Source organism: Equus caballus, chromosome 27 (genome assembly GCF_041296265.1).
Source record: "Equus caballus isolate H_3958 breed thoroughbred chromosome 27, TB-T2T, whole genome shotgun sequence".
In the NCBI taxonomy this organism is placed as follows: Eukaryota; Metazoa; Chordata; class Mammalia; order Perissodactyla; family Equidae; genus Equus; species Equus caballus.
The window spans coordinates 38,107,043-38,132,230 of record NC_091710.1 but is presented as its reverse complement, the minus strand read 5'-3'; the positions used below and the strand labels follow the sequence as shown (position 1 = coordinate 38,132,230).

Below are 25,188 nucleotides of genomic sequence, written 5' to 3'. Positions count from 1 at the left end.
CTGTATATCTTCTTTGGAAAATTGTTGTTCAGATTCTTTGCCTATTTTTTGACCGGGTTGTTTGTTTTTTTGTTGTTGAGTTGCATGAGTTCTTTATATATTTTGGATATTAACCCCTTATTGGACATATGATTTGCAGATACACCAAATATCTCTCAATTGGTAGGTTGTCTTTTCATTTTGTTGATGATTTCCTTTGCTATGCAAAAGCTTTTTAGCTTTATGTAGTCCCACTTGTTTATTTTTTCTTTTGTTTCCCTTGCCTAAGGAGACATGATATTCAAAAAGATAGTAAGACCGACATCAAAGAGTATACTGCCTGTGTTTTCTCCTAGGAGTTTTATGGTTTCAGGTCTTACATCCAAGTCTTTAATCCACTTTGAGTTAATTTTTGTGTATTGTGTCAGATAATGGTCTACTTTCATTCCTTTGCATGTGTCTGTCCAGCTTTCCCAACACTATTTATTGAAGACACTTTCCTTTCTCCATTTTATGTTCTTGGCTCCTTTGTTGAAAATTAGCTGTCCATAGCTGTGTGGGTTTATTTCTGGGCTCTCAATTCTGTTCCATTGATCTGACTCACAGACTTATTAAAAAGATTCCTTGCAAACTCTATAAAGTGCTTTCCAATGTAAGGTGCATTATGCTTTCTCTCGGGAAGCAGTACTGTACTTTAAAATAAGCACTGAAGAAAATGAATATGTTAATGGGCTGTAGATGAATTCAGTCAGCCAGGCAAGTATTTGATAGGTCTTGTTTCTTCTTATGGGTACCTTTTAAAAATTTCTTTATTCAAGAGACTTGGAGTCAGACAGCACACTTTCAGAGGCATGAAGTGCTTGCCTTGTGCTATGGTCCATGTCCAAGTTCATAAAAAATAATTTAATAAACCACCTGTCAGGCCTTGTGGGCATTTTCTCATCAAGTTGTTTTACAGATAGAAACCTCAGCCTCACGGCAGATCAGATGGGAGCAGGTCCAGAACACAGGAACAAAGGTCCAGTGTCAGTTCAGCAGTTTGAGCAATACTACAGTGAAGGGCTGATTGAAAGGGGCCCAGCAGATTCCATTTAAAAGACTGAACTCTTTTTAGCAGGCCCCACACTGTAACCGCTTTTGTCATACCCCGTGGAATTGTGAGCATTGACTGTGGAGAAAGTTTTGTGGTAAAATCAGGTGGCCCCAGACATCACATCTGGTCTGTGCTTCTGTGTGAAGGTTCTGAGGCCTGATTGTTCCCAACCTTCCTTGGGTGCAGAAAGAATGGTTGAAAGCAGAGAACTTTGAGTTTGTCATGGAGGCACCATGGCAGTGGCCATTGTGGTCATCTGACACCCTGCTCTGGTCTCCGTGCCAAGTTGTCTTGGGCACACCAAGCTCTAGAAGGGAGCAGTCCCTCCCACACCCAGCTCCAAAGTTTCGTGAAGTATTTTTCTCTGCTTGGAAAGTTAAGGTTGTGGCTGTCAGTTCAAATGTCCTTTTTATTTGATACTTTCTTCTCATCTCATGAGGTGATGGCTAATTCACCGTTAAAGAAATGGAGGAGTTCAACCCATTATAGATATTTCCTATTTAAGTTTTTCATTTTGAAGTATTTTCTATTACATTGCCTACAAGTTTATGCTATGAAATTCTACCAGATGTGAGCTAATAAAAGGCTATAAGGTTAATCTTTTTTCACTTCTCCATATTTGACTTTTTACCATTATAAATTTCCTCAGATTACTAACCTATTAAAACAGCCAATGAGACCTGGCTGAAAATCTGTTCATTTTCCCTCAAAATTTAGCAACATGGCATGGGTTTCCCATAGAAAACCCACTTTCCCATTAAGGTGGAACTAGATAGCTTCACACAGCAATAGCAGTGGTAAGGCATTTTAATGAGCGTTCTGCTAGGCCAATAGGTCTGTCCTGTCAGGCTTTACTCATTATCAATTCATGGTCATTTGGAGGAAAGAAATGGATCAAGAGCGTGTACCTTGCTCTCTGTGGTGTTGTAAGAGGATGTAGAATGTGGCTGATAGATGCTGGATGGTATCAGCTAATCTCGATGATAATATTCCAAGCACTAACGCATAGAGGAAAGAGCAAGACCCTTTTGGGTGTATATGCTGTGAACTGGACTCCAGCTCAATTCTTTACTGGCTGTGTAACCACTGATGACTTAGTAAACCTCTTTAAGCCACACTTTCCAATCTGAAAATTGGGAGAAAATAATACCCTGTGTAGTAGATAATGTATGCAGAGTACCAGGCACAATACCTGCTTATAGGAAGTACTTAGTAACTAGGAGCCACCACTGTTATCTCAGACATTCATCTGTTCATCAGTTATTGAGAGGGTTCTATGTGCTGGGCATTGGGTGGAAAAATGCATCATTCATTAGTAGATAAGATGAAGCAACTGATTTTGATATAGGGCGAAAACCATGGCAGGAAGAAAAGATGAGGCTTGCTTATTAGTGATGTCACTGAGGGCTGTCCCTGGTAAGGCAGATGGTTGAATGTTTTAACTGGGTGTCAAAGCCAAGGACTTCATCTCTGGGTGACATTATCAAAGGAGAGGACAAGAGAAAACAAGGTCATTTAATGAGAGAGTAGCAGCTATTTGTATCCCAATTATGCTTTCTCTTGACATTCACTGAGACAGTGCAAAGATTAATTTAAAAATTTTCACCCTCTGAATTACTGGTTTATATTTTGTTAACCATGATGGCTAGTTGTCAGATAACTAGGACATTTATAAAAGGAATGCTTATAGTAGAAAGTGTCTCCCAGGAAACTAAAGATAGACGTGACTAATTTCAGTGGCAAGGTGAGCTGTTTTTCCAGAAGGCTGGAGATGGGATGTAGCAGTTCAGTATTTGCTTGCCAGTGACAATGTGGCCTGAGATCTGCTGGGAGTGTTGGTCCTGGCAGCTTTCTCAGTTGGTGTGATGAGTGTGGAGTGTGTCCCCACCCGCTGCCTCCTCTGCTGCATATGCTGCTTTTTTCGCCATCTCGGTTATTTGCTGCCAACTTCTTAATCTTTCCTGATGCTTGGGCCTTCCTTCTGGTGCTTCCTATTTAGCCTTGATCATTCCTTAAGCCTCGCCTTCAATTCAGTTCCTGTTTGTCCTGGCTCAGATTGTATACGGACTTAATTATTCTCTATGTGTAGTGAAAATAATATGGACATTGGAGTCAAGGAACCAGATTCCTAGCACAGTGCACTTGCTATACTGCCAGTGTCTGAACTCCTTCCTCCTCTGTAAATTGAGATAATGGTACCTGCTGTAGATGGAGGGTTGTGTAGGTTCATTGAGAGAAAACCACCAACCCCTGATTGTCACATGTGGTGGATGTTATATAAACGACCACGTATATCTTTTAATTTACTTGCTGCAAATTGTGTCTTTAGACACAGAATTCACATGCAAAGCTAATAAATGCTGATAGGGCATTCTTTTGTGAGCTTGCTGCTTGGTTTTCTTTAGGCCAATGGTAATTAGTATTACGTGTGTGTGTCTACACGCATTTACGCACATACATGTTTATTAGTAGCTGGACACACACATACTCATGCACATGTGTGTTTGTGTATACTATTTCCTTTGCTACTAATGCAAGCACAGCTAACACAGGTATACGGAATTTAGGCTTGATTGCCCCTTACCATTTTATATTATCCTCAAATTCTTTAAAAGAAAACAAGACCATACAAAAACAGCTTTCACAGCATATTACTATCGTATAGAGATTCCAGAAAATAGCATCGTGAACAAAGCTGGAATTGTTTTAAAAGAATACTCGGTAATCTTGTTGGTGTCCTGTGCAGAACTAACATACAGATCTCTCCAGTTACTGTAAACCTCTCTATAAGGAGGGCCCACGTTGGCGGGCTGGGTAGGGTGGAGAGCACCAGTAACGTTAATAAATTGAATCCAAGTCATTGCAGAGCTCAGAAGTTCGTTTTGTGTCACCACGGTGGGCTCTTGAGAAGAGAGGGAGACTACCAACAGCCCTCACCAAACGTTTCTGTTTTACAGGCCATAATTAAGTCCTCTTTGAATGGTTTCACCTGGTAGGATGTTCAGTGAAGGGAGATTATCATCACTTTGCCAGTTCTTTGAAGACCGTTTCATTGGGCTCGGCTTTTTGCCCCCAAAATGCGAAAGAGAGAAATGAGACATCAACAGAACTCGGGCGTGTGTCAGGCTGGTAATGAAGGGAGGGCCATGTACCTCTCAACTGTCATCTCAGGAGACGAGAAAGACCAGGCCCACAAGGTTCCCATGGAGGCTTCCTTTGCAGCCCCCTGACTCCAGCACCTGTAGAGGAAGACAGGCACTTGGTGTAAGGAATACCTAAGGAAGATCAGCTGAGGCTTATTTTCTTCCAAACAGATTTTGTATTTCCTCAGGTTCCATAATTATATATCTTTTCTTTTTTTAGTGTTTTCCTATACGTTTATAGGTTGTAGTTGCCCTACTATGTGAAACAAATATTAGACCCGGGCGTTAAACTCCCGGTTATAAGTACAGCCCTCTGTAATCTGTGGCATATGCCTCTGATGTCAGCTGAAATGAACTTTGTTCAGCAAAATGGTTTGTAAATATTGGTTTGCGTTTGGCAACAAGAGTGAACAAATCAGTATCTCTGCCTTATCCTGAGTTTATGCAAACAAACCCGCCGGTTTTACATTTGAAAATCCCAGCTCTAATGGTTTCAGTCTCAAGTGGCCCCCCATCTGTCGGTGTGTATCCGTCACCTGCAGAGCTGTTTGCCTTTGGCACGGCCACTCAGCGCTGGCCGGGAGAACACCCTCTCAGTGGTTCCCTTGCTCCAAGACCGGGTGAGGTCATTTTACTTAACGCACACAGTTTTAGTGTTCCTGACAGCAGAAATGGTCAACAAGGAGCCATTCTCAGTGTGGGAAGAAAGGAGCTGACCTGGCAGGAGACGCAGCAGCTTGTCCCCTTGCTGCGTGAGCAGTGGAACATTCTTGCAGTGCATTTTCCGGCCGTGTTCTGTGAGCCGTCCATTCCCCTCCTGCTTTTGGCACAACCCGTCTCCAGGTTAGCTGGAAAGCCTGGTGTCTCTATTTTTAAACTTGCTGTCATTTCCATGCCTTGTGGGAAGAGAAGGTGAAAAGGATCATTTGTTCTTGGGCCAAGATATCCCTCAGGCTCCCTGAACTTTTTTGAAATAAACAGGAGTGCCACCCAGCCCTAAGCCCTACTGTAACAAGCGGAATGTTTAGCCTGCTTAGTGAAAAAGACTGTTTTGTTTGCCAGAGAACGTTATCTGTTTAAAGGAATCAGTTGAGTCCTGTGGCTCTGCGTGGTGGAATGTGTGTATTTTAGGATTGAGTTGAACACATTGGGTCATGGCCTGGGGTTGGACAGGAAGACCAAACGGCAGGGCCCAGGGAGTGGCGAGAGCTCAGCAAGGGTGCTGGGGTTCACGCCCTCCCCGCCGGCTGCCTGCACAGGCAGAGGCCGGCTGCCGCTCGGAGGGCCCGCGCTGTCCTGCGGGGCGGTGTCCCCCGGGACAGATGCTGCGGGCCGGGGCAGGGAGGCAGGGCTTGCGCAGGGTTGATGAGGGGCTGGCATTCTGCCTTTGCCGGATTCAGCGGCCTTTCTTCAAATGGGGCACAGATGCCCCGACTTCGCGGGAAGATCCTTCAAGGTGCACCCTGGCAGGATTGCTGTCTGGGACTCGGCCTCGAGAGCATCAACTTCCATGTGTACACCTCCGGAAACTGCGTGACCTGCCTTCGGGCGCTCCTTGCTGCAGGCTTTAAGCCAGCTCTCCTTTCCCACCTCCCCTTCCTAATAGCCCTGTTGCCCCCTTTCAGAAGACAAACACACCCTCAATCCAATGGGAGGCATTATTGCAGGGTGCCTGAGAGGGTACCTAGTTTTAAAAATTATTGAAGAGGTACATGTGCAGAAAAGTGTGAAGACTTCTATTAGGTTAATCTTCCTTGAGCAATCTAAATCAGTGCTGTCCCGGAGAAGTATGGTGGCAGTCATGGGTGCAGACAACACTTGTAATTTTAAATTTCCTTATGGCCACATTGAAAAAAGTGAAAAGCAATGGGTGAATTAATTTTAATAATACATTGTATTTAACTCAATATATCCAAACTATTATCATTTCAACATGTAATCAGTATAAAAAGCTATTAGTGAGATATTTTACCTTCTGTTTTTCATATTAAGTCTTTGAAATTTGGGATATGCTTTACACTCACAACATGGCTCAGTTCAGACTTGCCTCATTTCTCGTGCTCAATAGCTCCGTGTGACTAGTGGCTGCTATACTGGATGGTACAGTTCTAAGTGATAAAATGCATAAGCTTTAAGCCGATCGTATGTGGGAGCCAAGGAGCACTTAGATTGGTTCATGTTTGAATTATGAAAAATAGCACAAACAAGATTGAGAGGCATTGCTTAAGAGCATAAGGTCTAGAGCTGAACTGAATCCTAGCCTCACTGCTTATCTGCTGGGTGACCTTGGACGGGTTACTTAACCTCTCTTTGCATTGGTTCCCACTTTTATAAAGTGAGGATGATAATAGTACCTTCTTCATAGGATTGTCATGAGGATTAAAAGTCTGTTCTATATAAAGCACTTAGAAGAGTGTCTGGCATCTGGTAAGCACTATTTAAATTTTGCTACTACTATTATTATTATTCTAGTCAAACCCACCAAGGTAGCCATGGTGTGGTGGCAGAAACTAGGCTTGCTTCTCAGGAGACTTGTGCCAGCTCTCTGCCACTGATCACCTTGTGTTTGAACAAACTCTGGGAGCCTCAGCTTTCGCGGTGCAGAGTGTCGTGCCTCCTGGCTCTCAGGACACTATGCTGGGTGAACAAATGACTAAGTGTATCTCAGAGCTACCATTTTTGAATCTTCTGTCTGCCAGCATAATTTATATGTATCGAAGAAGGTGTTTTATCCCCATTACACTTGAGGAAGTCAAGGCTCAGGAACTAGCCCCAGGTTACAGTGTTGGGCGGGGACAGAGCTGGCATTTGCGTGCGGCACCATCTCCCTGAAGCCTCTGCCCTTGAATGGTGCCACATGCTATTGCCCATGTATACATCATGATTGTTACTGAGATGTACAGGTTTGTCCACATACAGCTAAACTCTAAGTGACACACAGACGCCTTCCCATTTCCCAAGATTGCAGATTAAGCTACTATGAAATACCCCCTGATAAAAACACCTAGAAATGCCAGATAAATATAGCAAATATTTACTTAAATGGATAACAGCTTGCAAGAAAGAAGAGGAATTGGCTCTTAGGGAAGCAAAACCACAGTGAGATATGCTTTCATATCCACCAGGGAGGCTATAATCAAAAAGACAGATGATAACAAGTGTTGGTGAGGACGTGGAGACGTCAGAACCCTCATACACAGCTGGTGGGAATGTAACGTGGTGCAGCTGCTGTGGAAAACAGTTCCACGGGCAGCTCCTCAAGTGGTGAAACCTGGAGTTACACTCCTAGGTATGTGCCCAAGAGAAATGAAACCTATGTCCACACAAAAACTTGTATGCGAATGTTTCTAACAGTGTTATTCATTATAGCCAAGAAGTGGAAGCAACCCAGATGTCCATCAACTGATGGATGGATTATAAAATGTGGTATATCCATACAATGAAAAATTATTTGCCCTTAAAAGGAATGAAGTACTGGTACGTGCTACAACATAGACGAATCTTTGAAACGTTGTGCTAGGGGAGAGAAGCTGGTCACAATGGATCACATATGGTATGATTCAGTTTATGTGATGTGTCTGGAATAGGCAAATGTATAGAGAAAGAAAGTAGATTTGTGGTTGCTTAGGGCCGGGGGAGGGAAAATGGGGTGACTGCTAATGCATAGGGGGTTTCTTTTTGGGTTGATGAAATGTTCTGGAATTGATTGTGGTGATGGATACACCACTCTGTGGATGTACTAAAAGCCACTGAATTGTTCACTTGGAGTGAATTGTATGGTAAGTGAATTATATCACAAAAAAGCTGTTAAAAAAGAAAAGAAAGAAGAGGAAATCTCCAGGTGCCAGAAGTGAAGACGTGTAGGAGCTTGAGCTGTTCCTGCGGTGAAGGCAAAGGAGAGGAGGGCCCTTGCCAGTGAAGGCTGAGGGCTTGAGATTGTGTTTGTTTAGATTTGGTTTTGATTTTTCCACGTTGTAGTTGTGAAAAGTTTTCAAAAATAAAATAGTCCCGTGGTTATAACAACAACAAAACCTCAGTCGTGTGCTCCAGTCGTCCCCACCTCCATTCCTACTTCCCAGGGCAGCTACGTTCTCTTACCTTACACCTTGGCCTCCATGTTCTTAAAAGCACCTGATTCACTGCTCTTGCTCGATTTTTCCATCTTGCCCACAGTCTGCTGACGTCCCTCTGGGGAAGAGGCGCTTCCATACACTCGCCTCTCCACCTCTCAGGATACATGTTTCCTGCCCTCGTCTGCCTCACAAAGTTAAATCACAATTTTGTTTTGCTTGGTTTCTCTTTGAACTGCTGTCAGTGTTTGCTCTGTGAGGGGTTTGGGAGGGGGCTTTGTGTCAGAGAGGTGTTGGGGAAGTAAGGGTGCCGAGGGGGCTGGTCGAGGATCAGAGGAAAGTCACTAAGGACAGACGGACCGCCAAGGGTTGCTGGTGAAGAGGCCTGTGGGAGGCTGTTTCCCCTGTGTCGGGTGGAGGCCCAAGGCCCCTGGAGGTCAGCAGGGCTGGCAGGTGGGAAGACAAGCTGGCCGTGAGGCAGGGGGCAGTGAGGCCAGGCTGGAGTGGCAAAGACACCTTCATCAGTGTGGGGACAGACGCCCTACAGAGTTAAACGCTGCTGCTCCACTTCTGCCTTCCCACTGTCCTGCAGATCTCTCTCGTGAATCCTAACCTGGAAGCCCAGAGAGGGGAATGTGGGAAGCCTGGCCGTGAATTAGCTAAGTCAGGGTGCAGACCCCTGCAGTGGCTATCAGAAGTGTGGATCCAGACACCTCAGGAAAATCATCTGTTTTATCTTTTGTTGGAGCCTTCCATCCTCCTGCTCCAATTCAAAAATATGAAAGTTGGTTTCAGCTGACCTTTCTATTATATCCTATTCTTGGGGTGCTAATCCTGTATCTTGTTTTTCTCTATCTCTTTTCTCTTGCTTGAGAACACTGCTCCTTGATGTGTTGTAGATTTTTATTGTGTGCTTATGTTCAGTGAAGTTTTTTCTGTGGGATTCCGCAAAATTAGGGCAGTACTGCTCCCGAGCAGTGTTTGCTTTGCTTCTGCCGGGCATCTGCGAGACTCTAGCCTAAATATGATCATTTCTCAGCTAGGAGCCCATGTATATACAGAAATTATAATTTTGGATCCCAAACATGAATGAGAATAGACCCAGTGTTTCAGTGTCTCAGCGTAAATTTTTATTTCCTCATGCAGAGTCCAACAGAGACCCGTTTCCCCTGCGTCCGTAAGTGGATTTCTTTTGAATGGCTCAGTTTGATACAGGGAACCTCAGTTCCAGCTCCTGCCTCTCACAGGCCCAAAGTTTGATCTCTTATCTCTGTTCCGGTTAAACATGGCATAGTGATGCATATATTTACCCACTTCCTTCTGACCCTAAAATGATGATGAAGGGGTAAAAAAATACAAAAGAGCGAGACAGTGGGAGAACGTGAGAGGTGACCACAACAAAAATTTTAAAGCTGGTAAATAGATGGGTGACTAATAACTAATAATTAGTCAACAGACCAGAGAAAAGCTGAAATTTATGCTGGAAGTGCAAGAAACCCAGCTGGGAAGGCTTTTGGAAACATATTCATAATATGGTCTTCTTAAGTCGGGCCTTTTGCTGGGAATGTCAGTGTTACTGCATTGCTGTCATCCGTGACTCAGAATTTAACTACTTGTTTTTTCTGTGTGGCTCTTATATTGCAGGAAATATGAGTGAACCTTCTGTTATCTGGCATGTTTTAGGGAAGGACATCTGAAAAATTAAATATTGTCCTTAACACTTACTAGGTATTCCAAATACGCGGTGCTTTCCAAGAGCTAACAAAGTTGAATCTGGGAGTTTAGAATTGGAAGGGTACAAAGGTATAATTTAGTACATCCTTCTGTTTTAAGTGTGAAGAAATTGAGGCTCAAAGAGTTGAAATGACTTGTGCAGGATCATACAGCTAATTACTGACAGAGTTGGGAGTAGCAAATAGGGCTCCCTACTCCCTGCGTATGTCTGTGCATCACAGAGGACATAAAATGTACTTAAACAAGAATATCTGGAACATTATTTTTCTTTTTTTTTTTAAGATTTTATTTTTGCTTTTTCTCCCAAAGCTCCCCAGTACATAGTTGTGTATCTTCAGTTGTGGGTCCCTCTGGTTGTGGCATGTGGGACGCCACCTCAGCATGGCCGACGAGCAGTGCCATGTCCGTGCCCAGGATCTGAACCAGCAAAACCCTGGGCCTCCGAAAAGGAGTGCGTGAACCCAACTACTGGGCCACGGGGCTGGGCCCTGGAACATTATTTAATTTTCCTTGGCTAATTTATAGGATTCCTCAAAAGGGCTTTATAGGTATAAACCCCATAAACCTTGGGATGTAATATATGTGATATGTAGTCAGACCACTAGCTCTCAAGCTTTTTCATGCTTTATGTTTACTAAAAAATAAGATCTCAGGATGAAATTGCTTGCTAATATTAAGAAGTGTTTACACACCTGCCTTAGTTGTATACATATGGATATCATTGGGATCCTAGGTTTTCTTCAATTTCAGTCAAAGGGAAAACCCCTAACAATGCTCTAGAAGCAGCTCAGAAGTACAAGATCTCATTTTTAAGTTCACACATTTTACTCCCCTTGGATGGGAGAGGTTGGCAAGAGGAGTGGGGTCATTTCCATTTAAGAGTTTTAAGACAGCTGGTTTGGCTTTTTACAGTAGTCCTAAACTGAAGTGGTTGAATGATGGCGAGTTCTAATTAGGAAAGTGCTGGAGTTTATTTGTGTTTTTTCCTCCATAGCACTCTTAAGTGCTCCTTAGTGGCCCATTTTGAGTGTCTTTTCTGGAAGCATAAATAGATCCTCTCTGCTGGACCTTTACCATGGTAACATTTAATGGTTTTCATTAATATTGGGGTTTAAACTTTACAGATATAATACTTCTAAACAGATACAGTGTCCCCCATGACCAAAGTAGGTAGAAAAGCCTCACTTGAAATGGTTCAACAGAATTGTTTAGTAAGGGGCTGGCCCGGTGGCGCAGTGGTTAAGTGCACACGTTTCGCCTTGGTGGCCTGGGGTTTGCCGGTTCGAGTCCCGGGCACGGACATGGCACTGCTTGGACCACCATGCTGTGGTAGGTGTCCCACATATAAAATAGAGGAAGATGGGCACGGATGTTAGCTCAGGGCTGGGCTTCCTCAGCAAAAAGAGAGGAGGATTGGCAGATGTTAGCTCAGGGCTAGTCTTCCTCAAAAAAAAAGTATAGTTTGGTAAGCTTGAGCATTTGTCTTGACGTAAAAAAATACTATATCAATTACCTACAAAAATGATCACATGTAAAATGAGAGATTGCTTTTATTTCGCTTTTATAACGTGGTTTATTATCTTGCAGTGTGTGAGCTTAAATCTCCCTCCATGAGTGACTTTCTGTGGGGACTGGAGAACTCTGGCTGGTTAAGGCACATCAAGGCCATCATGGATGCAGGAATCTTCATTGCAAAGGTATGCGAGTGCAGAGAAAACGAATCAAGGCGCACACCAGCCAGTGCACTCTGACTTCAGAGTGGATGTCCTTTTCCCTCCCCATCGGCTGCCCTGTGCTAAGCTGTGCTGCACCGACCGAGGAGCTGGCTTCGCAGAGCTCCAGAGTTTGTCCTCTGAAGATGCGATGTTGTGAAAGAGAAGGCAGTGCTCAGTTGATCGTATGTCAGCACACAGGTCAAGTGGTGAAATATTTTCAGGATATTCTCTCTTCAGTTAGGCTTAGTTCTAGATGGAGGAATTTTCCATAGGAGGGTAGACCCAAACATGAGGCACTTCAGTGATCGAGGCCTGAGGCTTCCATCTTAGTAACCAGCTCCTCCTTTCTAATGATGGCATAAGCAAAAGTCATGTTCTCGAAATGTGGTAGGTGAATTCTGTTCTGCCATAGGAAGAATCCTGCTGCAACTTTCATACAAGCTGTTTTTGAATGCATTGTCTGTTTTGTGGGTTTTTTAATAAATTCAGATTTATATGTTTTTCCTGATGACATGGTATGCTCCCGTTTATTAGATAATTCATTTATTCAACAAATATTTATTTAGTGCCAGGCATTTTTCTAAGTGCTGAGGATGCAATGCTGAATAAGCCAGAGCAAGTCTCTTCCCTCAGAGAGCTGACGTTCTGGTGTGGGAGACAGAAAATGAATAAAAATAGAATTTCAGGTAGTGATAAATGCTATGACAACATCTCTGCCGTGTTTCCCAATTTCTGTTTCCTGCCAAGATACTCAGCAAAAAATTGTGTGTCCATTTGCCGTGGCAAATAGAAATTCTTCTCTTAGCGGAGACCTGCTGAGAGTTTTACCTTTGTTTTCTCCTCCTTCCCTCCACCACTGTGTCCATTACGTGGTTCTTATCCTTTTATCTCTAATTTCGTAGTTTTACAATTTCTAGTTTTGATGTCTTTTCCCTTTTGGAAATGATTGAGGCCAGTAGGAACTCTGGAATTTCCATATAGGAAAGGCTTGAGGTGGGAACCTGGAGGGGCGTGGGGAGGGGAAGGTGGGCTGGGAGACCCATCCTGCGGGTGCGTCTGCACGGGAAGCATCTTCTGTGCAGTACACGTGCTTGGCTGAGGTGGCCCGGGTGGTGGCTTCCCGATGTAGCGAAGGGGAGGGAAAGCTGGTGCAGCAGCCCACACCTTGGCTCTGCGCTAACTGGATGGGGGCATGAATGCTAAATAAATGGACACTTTTGTGTTTTGTTGTTTTGCCTGTTTCTTTCGGTAGGTATAAAGCCAAATCTGGCTCTGATGAAAGATGTTTCCTTTTTATAGTCGTTCTTTGTGACTTTGCTGATCTTGTGTTTTTTAGGCAGTTTCAGAGGAAGCGGCAAGTGTGCTCGTTCACTGTTCCGATGGCTGGGACAGGACTGCTCAGGTGTGCTCGGTGGCCAGCCTCCTGCTGGATCCGCACTACCGGACTCTGAAGGGATTCATGGTGAGTGCGGCGCCCGGCCGCCCTCCCACGCCGGGCCTCGAACACAATGGACCTGTCTGTTGGCAACTATTGACAATTTTTTTCCCCCCTCATTAGATCAGCAAGATCGATTAAAGGGGAAAAATTGAAATAGGCTTGGAGTAAAGAGGTGAATTTCTGGGATGGTGGAACCAATTCAAGTCAATGCTATTGAATGTGAATGTGGGGGCAGATATATTCAGTAGTTTGTAAAATAGTGAGTTTTATATGTCATTTGCTCATAAGTATTTCAAGTTTGAGGTTACATGTGAATATATAACAGAAAACACTTTTCAGAAAAAACAATCGGAGAAAAAGTTTTGTATATTATGCATGTAAAAAGTCCTTGAGAGGAAACCTGTTTTCACTTACTGCTTTCATCTTTTAAGTAGTCCTCACAACTCTAGATGAGGATATTGAAAATTTCTCAGTGTTTTGTGTGTTCTTTGCTGAAATTATGAGTACATCCTCTCCTAGATTTTGTACCTTTTAGGGGTGCGTCAAAACATGACATGTTGCTTCCAACGGCAGAATATTTGTGTAGTTGCCTGGAATGGTGAAGCTCTGGCTAAGCTGGAACCATACTTTTTTTGTGGGGGGGTGGAGGATGAGGAAGATTGTCCCTGAGCTAACATCCGTGCCAATCCTCCTCCACCCTGCATGTGGGACGCTGCCACAGCATGGCCCAAAGAGTCGTGCGCAGGTCCACAACTGGGATCCAAACCCACAAATCCTGGGCCACCAGAGCAGAGTGCACGGACTTAACCACTATACCACTGGGCCGGCCCCTGGAACCATTCTGTTAAAGTGACTGCAGGGACTTCCTAGTGACTGAGAGATGACCTGGTTCCTGCCTCCTGAACCATGATTTGGTAGAAAGTGCTTCGCTGACTCCTGAGTCCACGCGAGGGATAGATGCTGACAGAGGAGCCTGAATGGGATCTCTCTAGCGTAGCTCTCCTTTATCAAGTAAGAGCAGCTGACACTCTGTGGACAGGAGAGAAGAGGCAGTTTCTTCTCTTGGGCTGTTTCTTTTTGAAAGTGTCAGAGAACTTCCAGTTACCTGTGAGAGCACTGAGACTTGAGAGTTACACTCCTGCTTCAGACCCTGCCCTGGACTGAGGACTCAGGAGTAGGGGGGGTGGCTGTTCCGTGTCACACATTCACCACGGGGCCTCTCTGCTTCACACCATCCTTTACCACCTGGACTCTTTTCTGATTCTGCCCCATTAAATTTACAAGTTGTCGAGGACAAACTTCAACTACTCCGTGTGTTTTTTTAGGGCAAACCTCTGGTCATTTTAGAGCATTGGCGATATTGATGGGATTATTCTGTACTATTTGACTTTAAAAGTTTTAAAATCTGGACAATTTGAGATTATGAACTCATGTTACCCTGACTTCAAAGCAGGGCTGAAACTTCTAATATACCCCAAACCCCTATCCTTTTAGAATTCTTCTAATGTGTAGTAAAGATCACTGGAAAATACTACTAATTGTTTCTTGTAAAAAGGTTGGTATTTGATCTACTAAGAGGCAGCATCATATATTGGTTAAGAGATGGGCTTTGCTGTAGGAAGAACTAGGTTATGAGGTGGCATCGACCGCTTCCTAGTAGTGTGATCTTAGGTGAGTATTTAATTTCTCTTTCAGTTTCCCCTTCTGTAAAATGAGAGTGATGATAATACCTATCCCACACTGAACTGAGACCAGATATGAAGCAAAATGAACAGTGCCTCATAGAAGGCACTCAGGGGCTGGTGTTAGTACATTTTCACATATCCATGACTTTGGCCCTTCCGACATGCATTTCTATATTGGTGGATAATGAAGCTCATTCATTTGCCGGTTACCTGAGGATAGTGACTTCTGCTCCAAGAACTTCTGAATTCTTCAACATTATTGGTTGTGGTCTCTTATTTTCCCTTGTTTGCGTCTCTCTCTGATATTTATCTTCTTTCTTGTGTAGGTATTAATTGAAAAGGACTGGATTTCCTTTGGTCATAAGTTTAATCACAGGTAAAATATTTAAAAATCTGTTGCTTTGAATGTTTAGGATAAAAAAATCTGTTTCTGAAGTTGTCAATTGAGCAGGGGGGAAAGAGCTTTATTTTTAAAAAGTTTCTTTGTATATCTTATTCAGAAAGTTAAAATTTTGTTGTATTCATTGTATCACAGATAAATAAAGTTCTGAGTACTCTTATTATTTGTTAGGCAGAACTAATTAATGTTAAATTGTTCCAGAAGAGACAGAATGCTTATTAATTGACCTAGAAAGGATTGGCTTTCCCTTCCTCCTACCAAATGCATTTGATTTACTAAATTATTCCCTTTTTGAAGTGCAAACATTCACTTTAAGCTTCAAGTTGTGAAATGCCTGTGTAACAGTTTCTCTGTGATCTTTCACACTGGGAGTTAAATTGGGCTTGTCCTAAGGCATTTGTGTCATAGGTGAAGTTTGACCCAGATGTCTCTGGAGAGGTAATGTAGGATGGTGGCCCAGGCTTTGGAGCCAGATAGATCTAATTCTAAATCCAGGCTGTGGCGTTTACTAGCTGTGTGGCCTTGGGCATCTGTCCTCTCTGAGCACTGGTCTCCCATCTGTGAAATGGGGATACCCTCCCTATTCCACAGTGTTGGAGCAAGGATTTTCTAAAAGTCTATGTAAGTAGCCTACTCCTTGCCTGGACCATCGACTAGGCTTTTAATAAGCAGAAGCTATTGTTTTTAGAGTGACCAACCTCCTTTTGTTAGTGTTGATAGTAATGCTTGACTTGTGTTCAGGTGTTCTCTAATCTCTGAATGTTAACTGTCGTAGCTAGTGTAGTCCAAATTTAGGCAGCATGCTAATAATAATTTAATCAGATATTTTGATATGCGTTTTCAATGTGTTTTCCTAAAATAAATTATAAGTTCATGGAACTGCTCATACTTATTTTTGTAGTTTTTCCATTTAACATTAATTGAGCATTCATTCTGTGGTTTTCTGGAACCCTATTTTTATAATTATTTTTCTAGGAAAGCACAATGATTCCATTTTACAAATGGGAAAATTAAAGCCCCCAATTTAGAGACTTTTTTTGTTTGTTTTTAAAGATTGGCACCTGAACTAACATCTGTTGCCAATCTTTTATTTTCCTTCTTCTTATTCTCCCCAAAGCCCCCCAGTACATAGTTGTATGTTCTAGTTGCAGATCCTTCTAGTTGTGCTGTGTGGGATGCTGCCTCAGCATGGCCTGATGAGCAGTGCCACGCTGGTGGCCAAGATCCAAACTGGTGAAATCCCAGGCCGCCGAAGTGGAGCATGCAAACTTAACCACTTGGCCACGAGGTTGGCCTGCTAGTGACCTTTTTAATATCACATTGTTATTTTCGGTTTTGAGGTTCTACTATCTGCTAGGCAGTTAGGATCTCTGAGATAGTGGATACATGTAGAGAGAATATGGAAATGGCTGAAGACTAGCTGGATAATTGTTTTATGAGGAAAGAATATATTAGACGATCCTTTTTAAAGCTACCAAAGGCGAGTGGAACTGAAACTTTTGAGAAGTTTCCAGACAATTCTTGGAAAAACTCCTTGCTCATTTCTGTTCAAGTTGATTATCCACTGCCGAGAAGATGAAGTTCTATATTGTTATTTTGTTCTTAATGGCACCCAAATCACCCTTTTGGATTCTTTTTAAAATTCACTTAATAGTGTAAAGGACTAGGCAGTCTTCACTGAGAAATATGGGGGAGAAGATCCTAATGTACTCTTGAAAACAAAGATATGAGAGATATAAAGCTATATGGGAATCTGTGGTCACGTGGAAATAAATTACATGACAAGTTTTAACACTGCTCTAGAAATGGAAATATGCCCAGAATTTGGGAAACTGCAGTGTTTTCAAGTTGTCTTTCTTCTTCATTCCTTCCCAACACAACAACACAAAGGTGAAAAACTCTAAAGTTGCTTGGACATTCTTTCTCACTCTCCCACTAGACACTAATTAAAAGAAAGTGGAAGGTTTATTTCAAATGTTCTTACGTACTTTTAAAATTTGAATTAAAGAATGCTCTTTTTCCATGGAACGTGGCCTTGAATTTTATCCTAGCACGAACTTTCTTTTGTAACTACAACATGACCATATCCCTTGTCTACCTAGACCTTCACTACAAAGTTCCTCTTGAAATTTTAACTTAAAAGGTTAGTTTTTCCACTTCTTCTGTATTCCAGGTTTATAAGATAAGATTTCCTTAGGAACTAGGGTTGCCTTTATGATTGTTTTTGCATTTATAGCTTTCAAATTTAAAAGAGAAAAGAAAAGGAAAAAAAAAACTTGCAGTAAAAAGCCTCTAATACTTTGTTTTATAGATATGGCAATCTAGATGGTGACCCAAAAGAAATCTCTCCAATTATCGACCAGTTCATTGAGTGTGTCTGGCAGTTAACGGAACAGTTTCCTTGTGCCTTTGAGTTCAATGAGAGGTTTCTGATTCACATTCAACATCACATTTATTCCTGCCAGTTTGGAAACTTCCTATGTAATAGCCAAAAGGAGAGACAAGAACTCAAGTGAGTGTTTGGTGTTTAATTTTCATCTCAAGATTTTGTGACTGAGAATTTCAGATGGCCTTTCATAATTTTGAAGACTGTTTTAGCCACGCATCTATACTGACAGATTTATGTTATTTTCTTTTTTCTGACATCACTTCATAAATGGTTTAATGTCATCAACTGACAGAGAAGATAGGTACAAGTTCATTTCCCCCCATTTCTTGCTTGATATCCACAGACAGCTTGGTAGACTTGACACACTAATATTGAAATGAAACTCTCTGGAGTCAGAGAAGGTGATTTGCACATTTAAAAGGAAAAAGTTAGACATCTTTAGTGGATATATTCTCAGATTAAAACTGTATTGCTTTTATCCAGAGGGAAAAAGTAGATGAAATGTGGATTTGAAAATAAATTATGAAGTCAAAAACTTAACAGCAAATAAGAGAACATTTTTGAAATTTTCATAAAATAAAGTGATTTTAACTATAGTGTACGTAATAATATCAGATTTAATTTTGGAAATGGTCAGTTCAAATAAAATAGATGCAACTAGTTTTAGACTGTCTGAACAGGAAGAAAATAAGTTTTTCTAGTGGATACTAGTTTGTTTTCTCTAAGGAACTTCAGTGTGATTCCTGATACGTGGTAATAATTTAAGAGCAGCAGAGTGCATCCTTTAAGCTCACCTGTTTTCCTAGATAGTTTTATGGTTTGTTGCGATAGACTAGCCAATTTAATGGTAACTGGTTGGGTTTGAATCCTGGCTGTTCCACGCACTAGCTACGTGACTTTGGGAAACGACTTAATCTCTCTAAGTCAGTTTCCTCATCTGTAAAATGGACATATCTCGTAGGAAGAAAGAAAACACGTGAAGCATTTAAATAGTACCTGGCAAATAATGAAAATTCAATGACTATTTGGGGAAAAATCCCCCCAAAATCACATAGTTTTAGTTTACACTCAGAGGAATTAAACATCGTGTCGCGTTGAGACTATTAGAGTGTCCTGCTATACCATGAAGACAGACAGACTGTGAATTTCCCTGCTACAGAACAGGGACACCTGATGCTCAGCTAACAATTACTGGGCCCTTTCCAGCTTTAACATTACATATCTACTATTTATAAGAACCAACATAGGTCATTTTCAGGCTTGTTTTCTTTATAACAGAATTCAAGAAAGAACGTACTCTTTATGGGCTCACCTATGGAAGAATCGGGCCGACTACGTGAATCCTCTGTTTAGAGCTGACCGCAGTCAGACCCAGGGAATCCTTCGTCTCCCCACGACGCCATGCAACTTCATGTACAAGTATGTGAACCTCTGGGACCTCACTAGGTATAGTTATGAACTTAGATTCTGGCACTGTTTAATATTTGGAGGCTGAAGTGTATGAAACACTGAGCTTTAAGGCTTTTCTGGACAGAAAACACCCCAAAGGAAGATACTTGAATGTCTGGTCTGGTATTTTGCCAGTGTCTCCTCTCCCTCTCCTTTTCTCCTAAAGGTGGAATTTTCTTTAGAAGTTGATGTTTTGTAATAATGATGTCTTAAAACGTAAGTTCCAATTTATTTGAGTGAAAGGGAGAGAGGGAGGGAGGAGGGAAAAAAGGAAGGAAAGATGGAAAGGGGACTGAATAAACCAAGTGCCTTATACACGTGGAATCACAAGTTTAGGTAGTGATCATGACATAAGCTCCCTTCTTTCTCTGCTGAATCAAGTCCTGGTGGAACTATGTCCCTGTGGAAATAAGTTATTTTAAGACTGTGTCTATTGGGCTGGGGAGGCAGGGTGGCATCACACAGATTGTACTAGGTATGTACTAAGTATGTCTGTTAGATTTTACCTTCGGCTTTTGTTTTTAGGCTTGTATGATGTGGAAGGGAGACTCAGAAGTCAACAAAAAGATAAAATTACACAGAATAAACTAAGAAACCACATTCCTTCTTTCTACTCACTCCCCACACACACTTAGTGGCTTCTATTCCTCAATTTGTTTTTGTTCTTAATTATTTCAGTCTAAATTATTTCCCCAGAATTTTATGGCAGAATATTAATTCTATCACACTTTGAAAAAAAAAAAAAGCCTCATGTTTGTGTAAAAGAGCAGTTCTGAGTGTTGCTGAGACACACTGCAGTCGCCTGCATTGCAACTGAGTTGTCATTAATAGCCAGTCAACAAATACACTATTGAGGTCAAGCACTGTTCTAGGCACTGTGGGAAAACAGTGAATGGCACTGAGTCCTTGCCCTCGAAGTACTTTTCTAAGTAGAGAGTGGATCTCTGGATATCCCTGTGATAATACTGTTGATTCTCATTTGCGTTCCAGTGTGCTTGATTGTACAGGATACAAAAGGGAGGATTTATTACAAATACAACTGTAAATTTGGGGTGGGTGTGATAAAAACAAGCTAAAACCCTCAAATTTAAAAGACTCCCTTTGCAGCTGAAATATTCTAAATGTTAATACAATCACTAATTTTCCAAGATTTCTTCAAAACTAAGAGCCATTTTCTTAAACCAAAAAAAAAAAGAAAGGTAACATGTACTACTTCAGTGTATTTTAGAAGAATATATTGTAGGCTTTCTAATTCAGTACCATATATACAAGTAGACTCCTCATGAATTTACTCTCTGCAGAAGTTTACTGACCCAAGATACAGAAAACATCAACATGAAATTACCTTAAGTGGGTGGCTTTTTTTGAGCCTGTAATTTGCATTTGGTTATTATTAGGACTGTAGGACTGTGGTATTAAAGATACCTTAGAAGACCTGCGAATGTGAATTTCCAGACTGTGGTGCAGTGGCATCATACAGCTCTGCCATCCTTTCCAGGTTTTGGAGTGGAATGTATAACCGCTTTGAAAAGGGACTGCAGCCCCGGCAGTCAGTGACGGATTACCTCATGGCGGTGAAGGAGGAAACCCAGCAGCTGGAGGAAGAACTAGAGGCCCTGGAAGAAGTAAGACACGCTTGCTCTTGTTAGGCTGTTTTCTGTGCTTATTTCGTGATGATCACTGCTCCAGGCAAGCGTCTCATGTCTTAGAATATGTAAAATGCAGCAACACAGCCATTCGTATTTTTAACCAGTCGGCAACCTGAAAACAACCGCATGAAGTGAGTGCCCAGATTAACTGAAGCCCAGACCTAGGCACTCAATACATTCCAGACGTGGGCTTGTGGCTCACTTCCACGGTTTGCTGAACGAGTTGGCTGTTCCTACTATAGATCAGGTTTTTTTGGTTACTGTTATTTGAGAGTACTAAAACGAATTCTTTCTGCAGAATACACGAAAACAATGGGATTCAAAGTGAAAAAACAAAATCAGCTATATACACTTGTAGTAAAAATGTATTTCCCCACTTTTAAGAATAATAATGATGTTTTATTAATCTATAAATAATAGCTGGGACTGACTATCAACAGTCTATTGTTTGACCTTTATAACTTCCACTACTTGGCCAGGAAGGTTATAATAACTTACATGTTTTCCTTAATTTTGTAACTTTGTTTCCAGTGATATCACTCATTTAGTTGATCACCAAAACCCACTTGGATGCTTCGCTTCATTCTGCTTGACTCATCTTCTTAAAACCCCATAGCATCATCATGTCATTCACTTGCTCAAGAATTGACACTCAGTTCCTGTTGTCTGGACCACATTCTGAATTTAGACTAAATATTTTAAATAAGATGAAAACCTCCACCCCCTCTACACCCCCAGATCATATGTAGTGTAGAAACTGTATTAGGATGAAGGCCGGGAAACTGTCAGTAAGTTAAAGTTCTTCATTATAGTTCATAAAGCAATAATGTGACTGGAAGAGAACTTCCAGTTTCCTACTTTCAGACTGATAAATGTCTAAATGAAGGTTGGCAAAATATCACAAGTCGAGTTGCAAGAAAGTCTACTCCTTTATCCAAGTGGATATTCACCTGCATGTCACCCCTGAAAATGATGGCCCAGGGGAAATGGTACGTTATGATTCAGGAACCCCAACAATAGAGATGGTCATTTAGAGGAAGCTGGTGAGGCTGACTCCTTTGGTTCCCCCATAACATTCCTAGAAACCGTCACCTTTCAAGACAGAAATACGAAAGATCTTACGTCTAGAGATGCAAACTCAAGTGCATATTAGAGAAAGATGGATAAAATCACTTTAGGAAGTTAAACTGTTGGTTTTGAGAACTTTTGAAACCAAGCATAAATCTTACTCTATTATGAATCTGCAAGGGTTAAACAAAGTGTCTTTGACCTATATGAAGAGCTCTGCCTTAATTTTACATTATTGGAGAAACAGTTTTTAACTCTGTGCATAAAATCACGACCTCACAAAAAATCCTGATGCCTGGGCTCTAAGCCTGGAGATTCTGATGGAGAAGCTTTAGAGTGCCATAGATGACTGTGGGTTGCCACCAGGGCTGACACCTGGAACTAAACAACACATGCAGAGGACTGAAATGAGGCACAGGTTAGGTTTTAGAATTCTGCAGCTGTGGTACCAGCGACTAGGCCTTTTGTCATTCAAAGTCCCCTCATGTCATCACTGGGCCAGTTTTATTTACTCTTCCTAAAGATGTCCAAGGTTTATGAGAAGCTTAGGATTCCATTAATCTATTCCAGTATTCTTTTTGTTAAAACACTACTAATAAAAAAGAATTACTTAGAATATCTAAAAGTACCTTAATTAAAAACCTTTGGCTCTTTGTTCCTTAAAACAAAGTCAAAATTCCTTAGTCTGGCATTTGAGATTTTCCCACAATCCAGTCTAATCTACCTTTACAACTTTATTCTCCACTATGCCCCTTGCTCAGATTTAACTGTTCTCTGGTTCTTGTACACAGTTGACACCTTCCTCCTTCCTTTGTGTTTTTCTTCTCCCTGTCCCTCCTGCCAGAAATCTTCTAACCATCACCAGCACATCCAAGTTAAATTCCAAGTTCTTTATGGCTGGGTCTGTAGTTACCTCTGTTCCTCATAGTGCCTAGCACAGTGCTTTTGCATGATAATATGAATGCTTTTTGAATGAATATGTAATACTTGATCTTATAACACCTCCCTTGTTGACAACAAAGGATGAAATCTGGTAAAATGTATTTTAAACAACCCAAATGTCTATCGTCTCATGAACGGATAAACAAAATGTGGGATATTCATACAGTGGAATATTTTCCAGCCATAAAAAGGAATGAAGTACTGATACATGCTACATAATGGATGAACCCTGAGAACATAAACTAAGTGAAAGAAGCCAGACACAAAAGGCTACATATCATATGATTCCATTTATATGAAATATTTGGACTAGGCAAATCCAGAGAGGTAGAAAGTAGATTAGTGGTTGCCTGGGGCTGTGTGGAGGGGGAATGGGGAGTGACTACCAATGGGTATGGAGTTTTCTTTCGGGATGATGAAAATATTTTGGAATTAGAGAGTAGTGAATGGTTGTATAACTTTGTGAATATACTAAAAACCAGTCAACTGTATACTTTAAAAGGGTCAGTTTTATGGCACGTGACGTAAATCTCAATTTAAAAAGTTAGATAATCACAACTTCTTTCCTGATTTTTAAAAAATGTATTTTGAGTTCATAGAAGAAAAATCATTACGTGAAACCATAAAGGTATAGAAAAAAGGTTGACTCCTGATTGCCAGGTACTTTACCTATGTTATGTTATTTGCATTTTGTAGAAAACCTATGCTAAGGCAGGTATTACCATCCTTACATTAGAGGTGAAGAAACCAAACCTCACAGTCTAATTATTTTGTCCAAGGTAATAAAGTCTAGGTTTGAACCCAACTCCATCTAAATCCCATGTTCTTAATATTATACGCAGCTGGAAGGTATGAATACTAAAGGCATGCATATATAAAAAAGATAAATTATTCATGATTTTCCCCTGAAATTGTTATTTCTTTTTTAGAGGCTGGAAAAAATTCAAAAAGTCCAGTTAAATCGCACTAAAGTGAAGAGTAAGCAAAGTGAACCCAGCAAGCACTCAGGGTTTTCTACCTCAGACAACAGCACAGCCAACACTCCCCAGGATTACAGTGGGAATATGCAGTCATTTCCATCCAGGAGCCCTTCACAAGGCGATGAAGATTCTGCTCTGATTCTAACCCAAGACAATTTGAAAAGCTCAGATCCAGATCTGTCAGCCAACAGTGACCAAGAGTCCGGGGTGGAGGATTTGAGCTGTCGGTCTCCGAGTGGAGGGGAGTGTGTACCAAGTGAGGACAGTGGCAAGGACCGGGATTCTGACGAAGCCGTGTTTCTCACTGCCTGAAGTTTCCTTTTAGAGTTCCAAACTAAAGGGCACACAGAAACACTTTCCAAAAATAAGGGAACAGTGCAATTTAAAATAACAACTCAAGAAATGGTATGTGTCGAGAATTATAAAATCTACCAATGAAAAGGGAGAAAACGGCCAACTCTTAGATGTTGAAGAACAGGAAGTAGTCATTTCTTTTACCAAATAAATGTAAGGAAAATTACTCCCTATTTCAAAAATCATTCTAGATTATAGAAGTTTTATTCACTACAGAGCAATGACCCCTACCATCACCTGAGGTTACTGAGATGAATCTTCCTTGTCATAGCATGCATCTGCTCAGAAAAGTGCCCTGACCCCTTTCCCTCGCACCTCTTATCATCTTCAATCTTTTCCCTTATTTCACTTCCAGATGCATATTTTGTTTTCTAAAGCTAAACATTTGATGTTACCTTCCCGCCTGACGGTTATCGATATTTCTAATAACAGAGCACATTGTTGACATGCACCCTTTTTGGTTAATAGACATATTTCTGTAACTGAGGAGCTTTGTAATTGATTAAGCTTATCTTTCAGATTAATTTTCCCTTAGATAATCTGAATTGTTATAATAATTTTGTTGCCTTTTCTTTGAATTTCTTCTCATCATTTAAAAAAGCTAAAACTTATAACTCACTTTTTCTCTAACACGGGTCTAATACCTAATAAAGTAGAAGCAACATTTACTCTCTGGTTCTTAAATATGAGTTCAGATCATATTAGCTTTTTAAATAACAACCCTTTGTTACTATTCTGGAGACGACATTACCAAGATAGTGTGGGCCAACAGCCAGCCTAATCCCTGAAGTATAACAACGTAAAGTTAAGTAGGCTAATATTTCAGTGAGGGAAAATCCCAGTTCAGAGCTAGAGAATTTGGTTGTTATGTCTATTTAACTAGTGGAATAAGTTTTCTCACCTATCATTTTAGAAGTTGTATAACTGGTTAATATGGTTTAATTAACATTAGTAACATCTGATGACCACTGACTGCTGAAAGTTCTGAAGAGTTTTTATGTTTTGCTAAGATACATATCTGAAGCAGAATCAGTCCCTCGTCTTTTGATTAAAAAACAGGACTTAACTAGGTGACCTAACCTTTTGATCTGAAGAAACTT

General features: G+C 41.2%; 1 protein-coding gene and 1 long non-coding RNA gene across 3 annotated transcripts in view; one reads left to right on the top strand and one right to left on the bottom strand.

Annotated features, from left to right (window-relative positions):
• Positions 1 to 24,756, top strand: part of MTMR7 (myotubularin related protein 7) — a 105,814-nt gene extending 81,058 nt beyond the window's left edge. The window contains exons 8-14 of one of the 2 annotated variants that reach the window (XM_023630788.2): positions 11,607 to 11,716; positions 13,071 to 13,196; positions 15,184 to 15,233; positions 17,569 to 17,769; positions 18,925 to 19,065; positions 20,594 to 20,720; positions 23,684 to 24,756. In XM_023630788.2, coding sequence (XP_023486556.2) covers positions 11,607 to 11,716; positions 13,071 to 13,196; positions 15,184 to 15,233; positions 17,569 to 17,769; positions 18,925 to 19,065; positions 20,594 to 20,720; positions 23,684 to 24,046 — 1,118 coding nt within the window. In that variant the 3' untranslated portion in view covers positions 24,047 to 24,756. Of the gene's footprint in view, positions 1 to 11,606; positions 11,717 to 13,070; positions 13,197 to 15,183; positions 15,234 to 17,568; positions 17,770 to 18,924; positions 19,093 to 20,593; positions 20,721 to 23,683 lie in introns of both variants that reach the window. The other variant, XM_023630787.2, reaches the window with a different exon arrangement.
• On the bottom strand, positions 757 to 20,711 carry LOC138921006 (uncharacterized). The gene is made up of 3 exons (XR_011433133.1): positions 20,521 to 20,711; positions 4,933 to 5,111; positions 757 to 4,311 (listed from the first exon to the last, which is right to left on the bottom strand). It is a non-coding gene; the product is annotated as an uncharacterized lncRNA (long non-coding RNA).
• Positions 24,757 to 25,188: the final 432 nt, after the last annotated feature.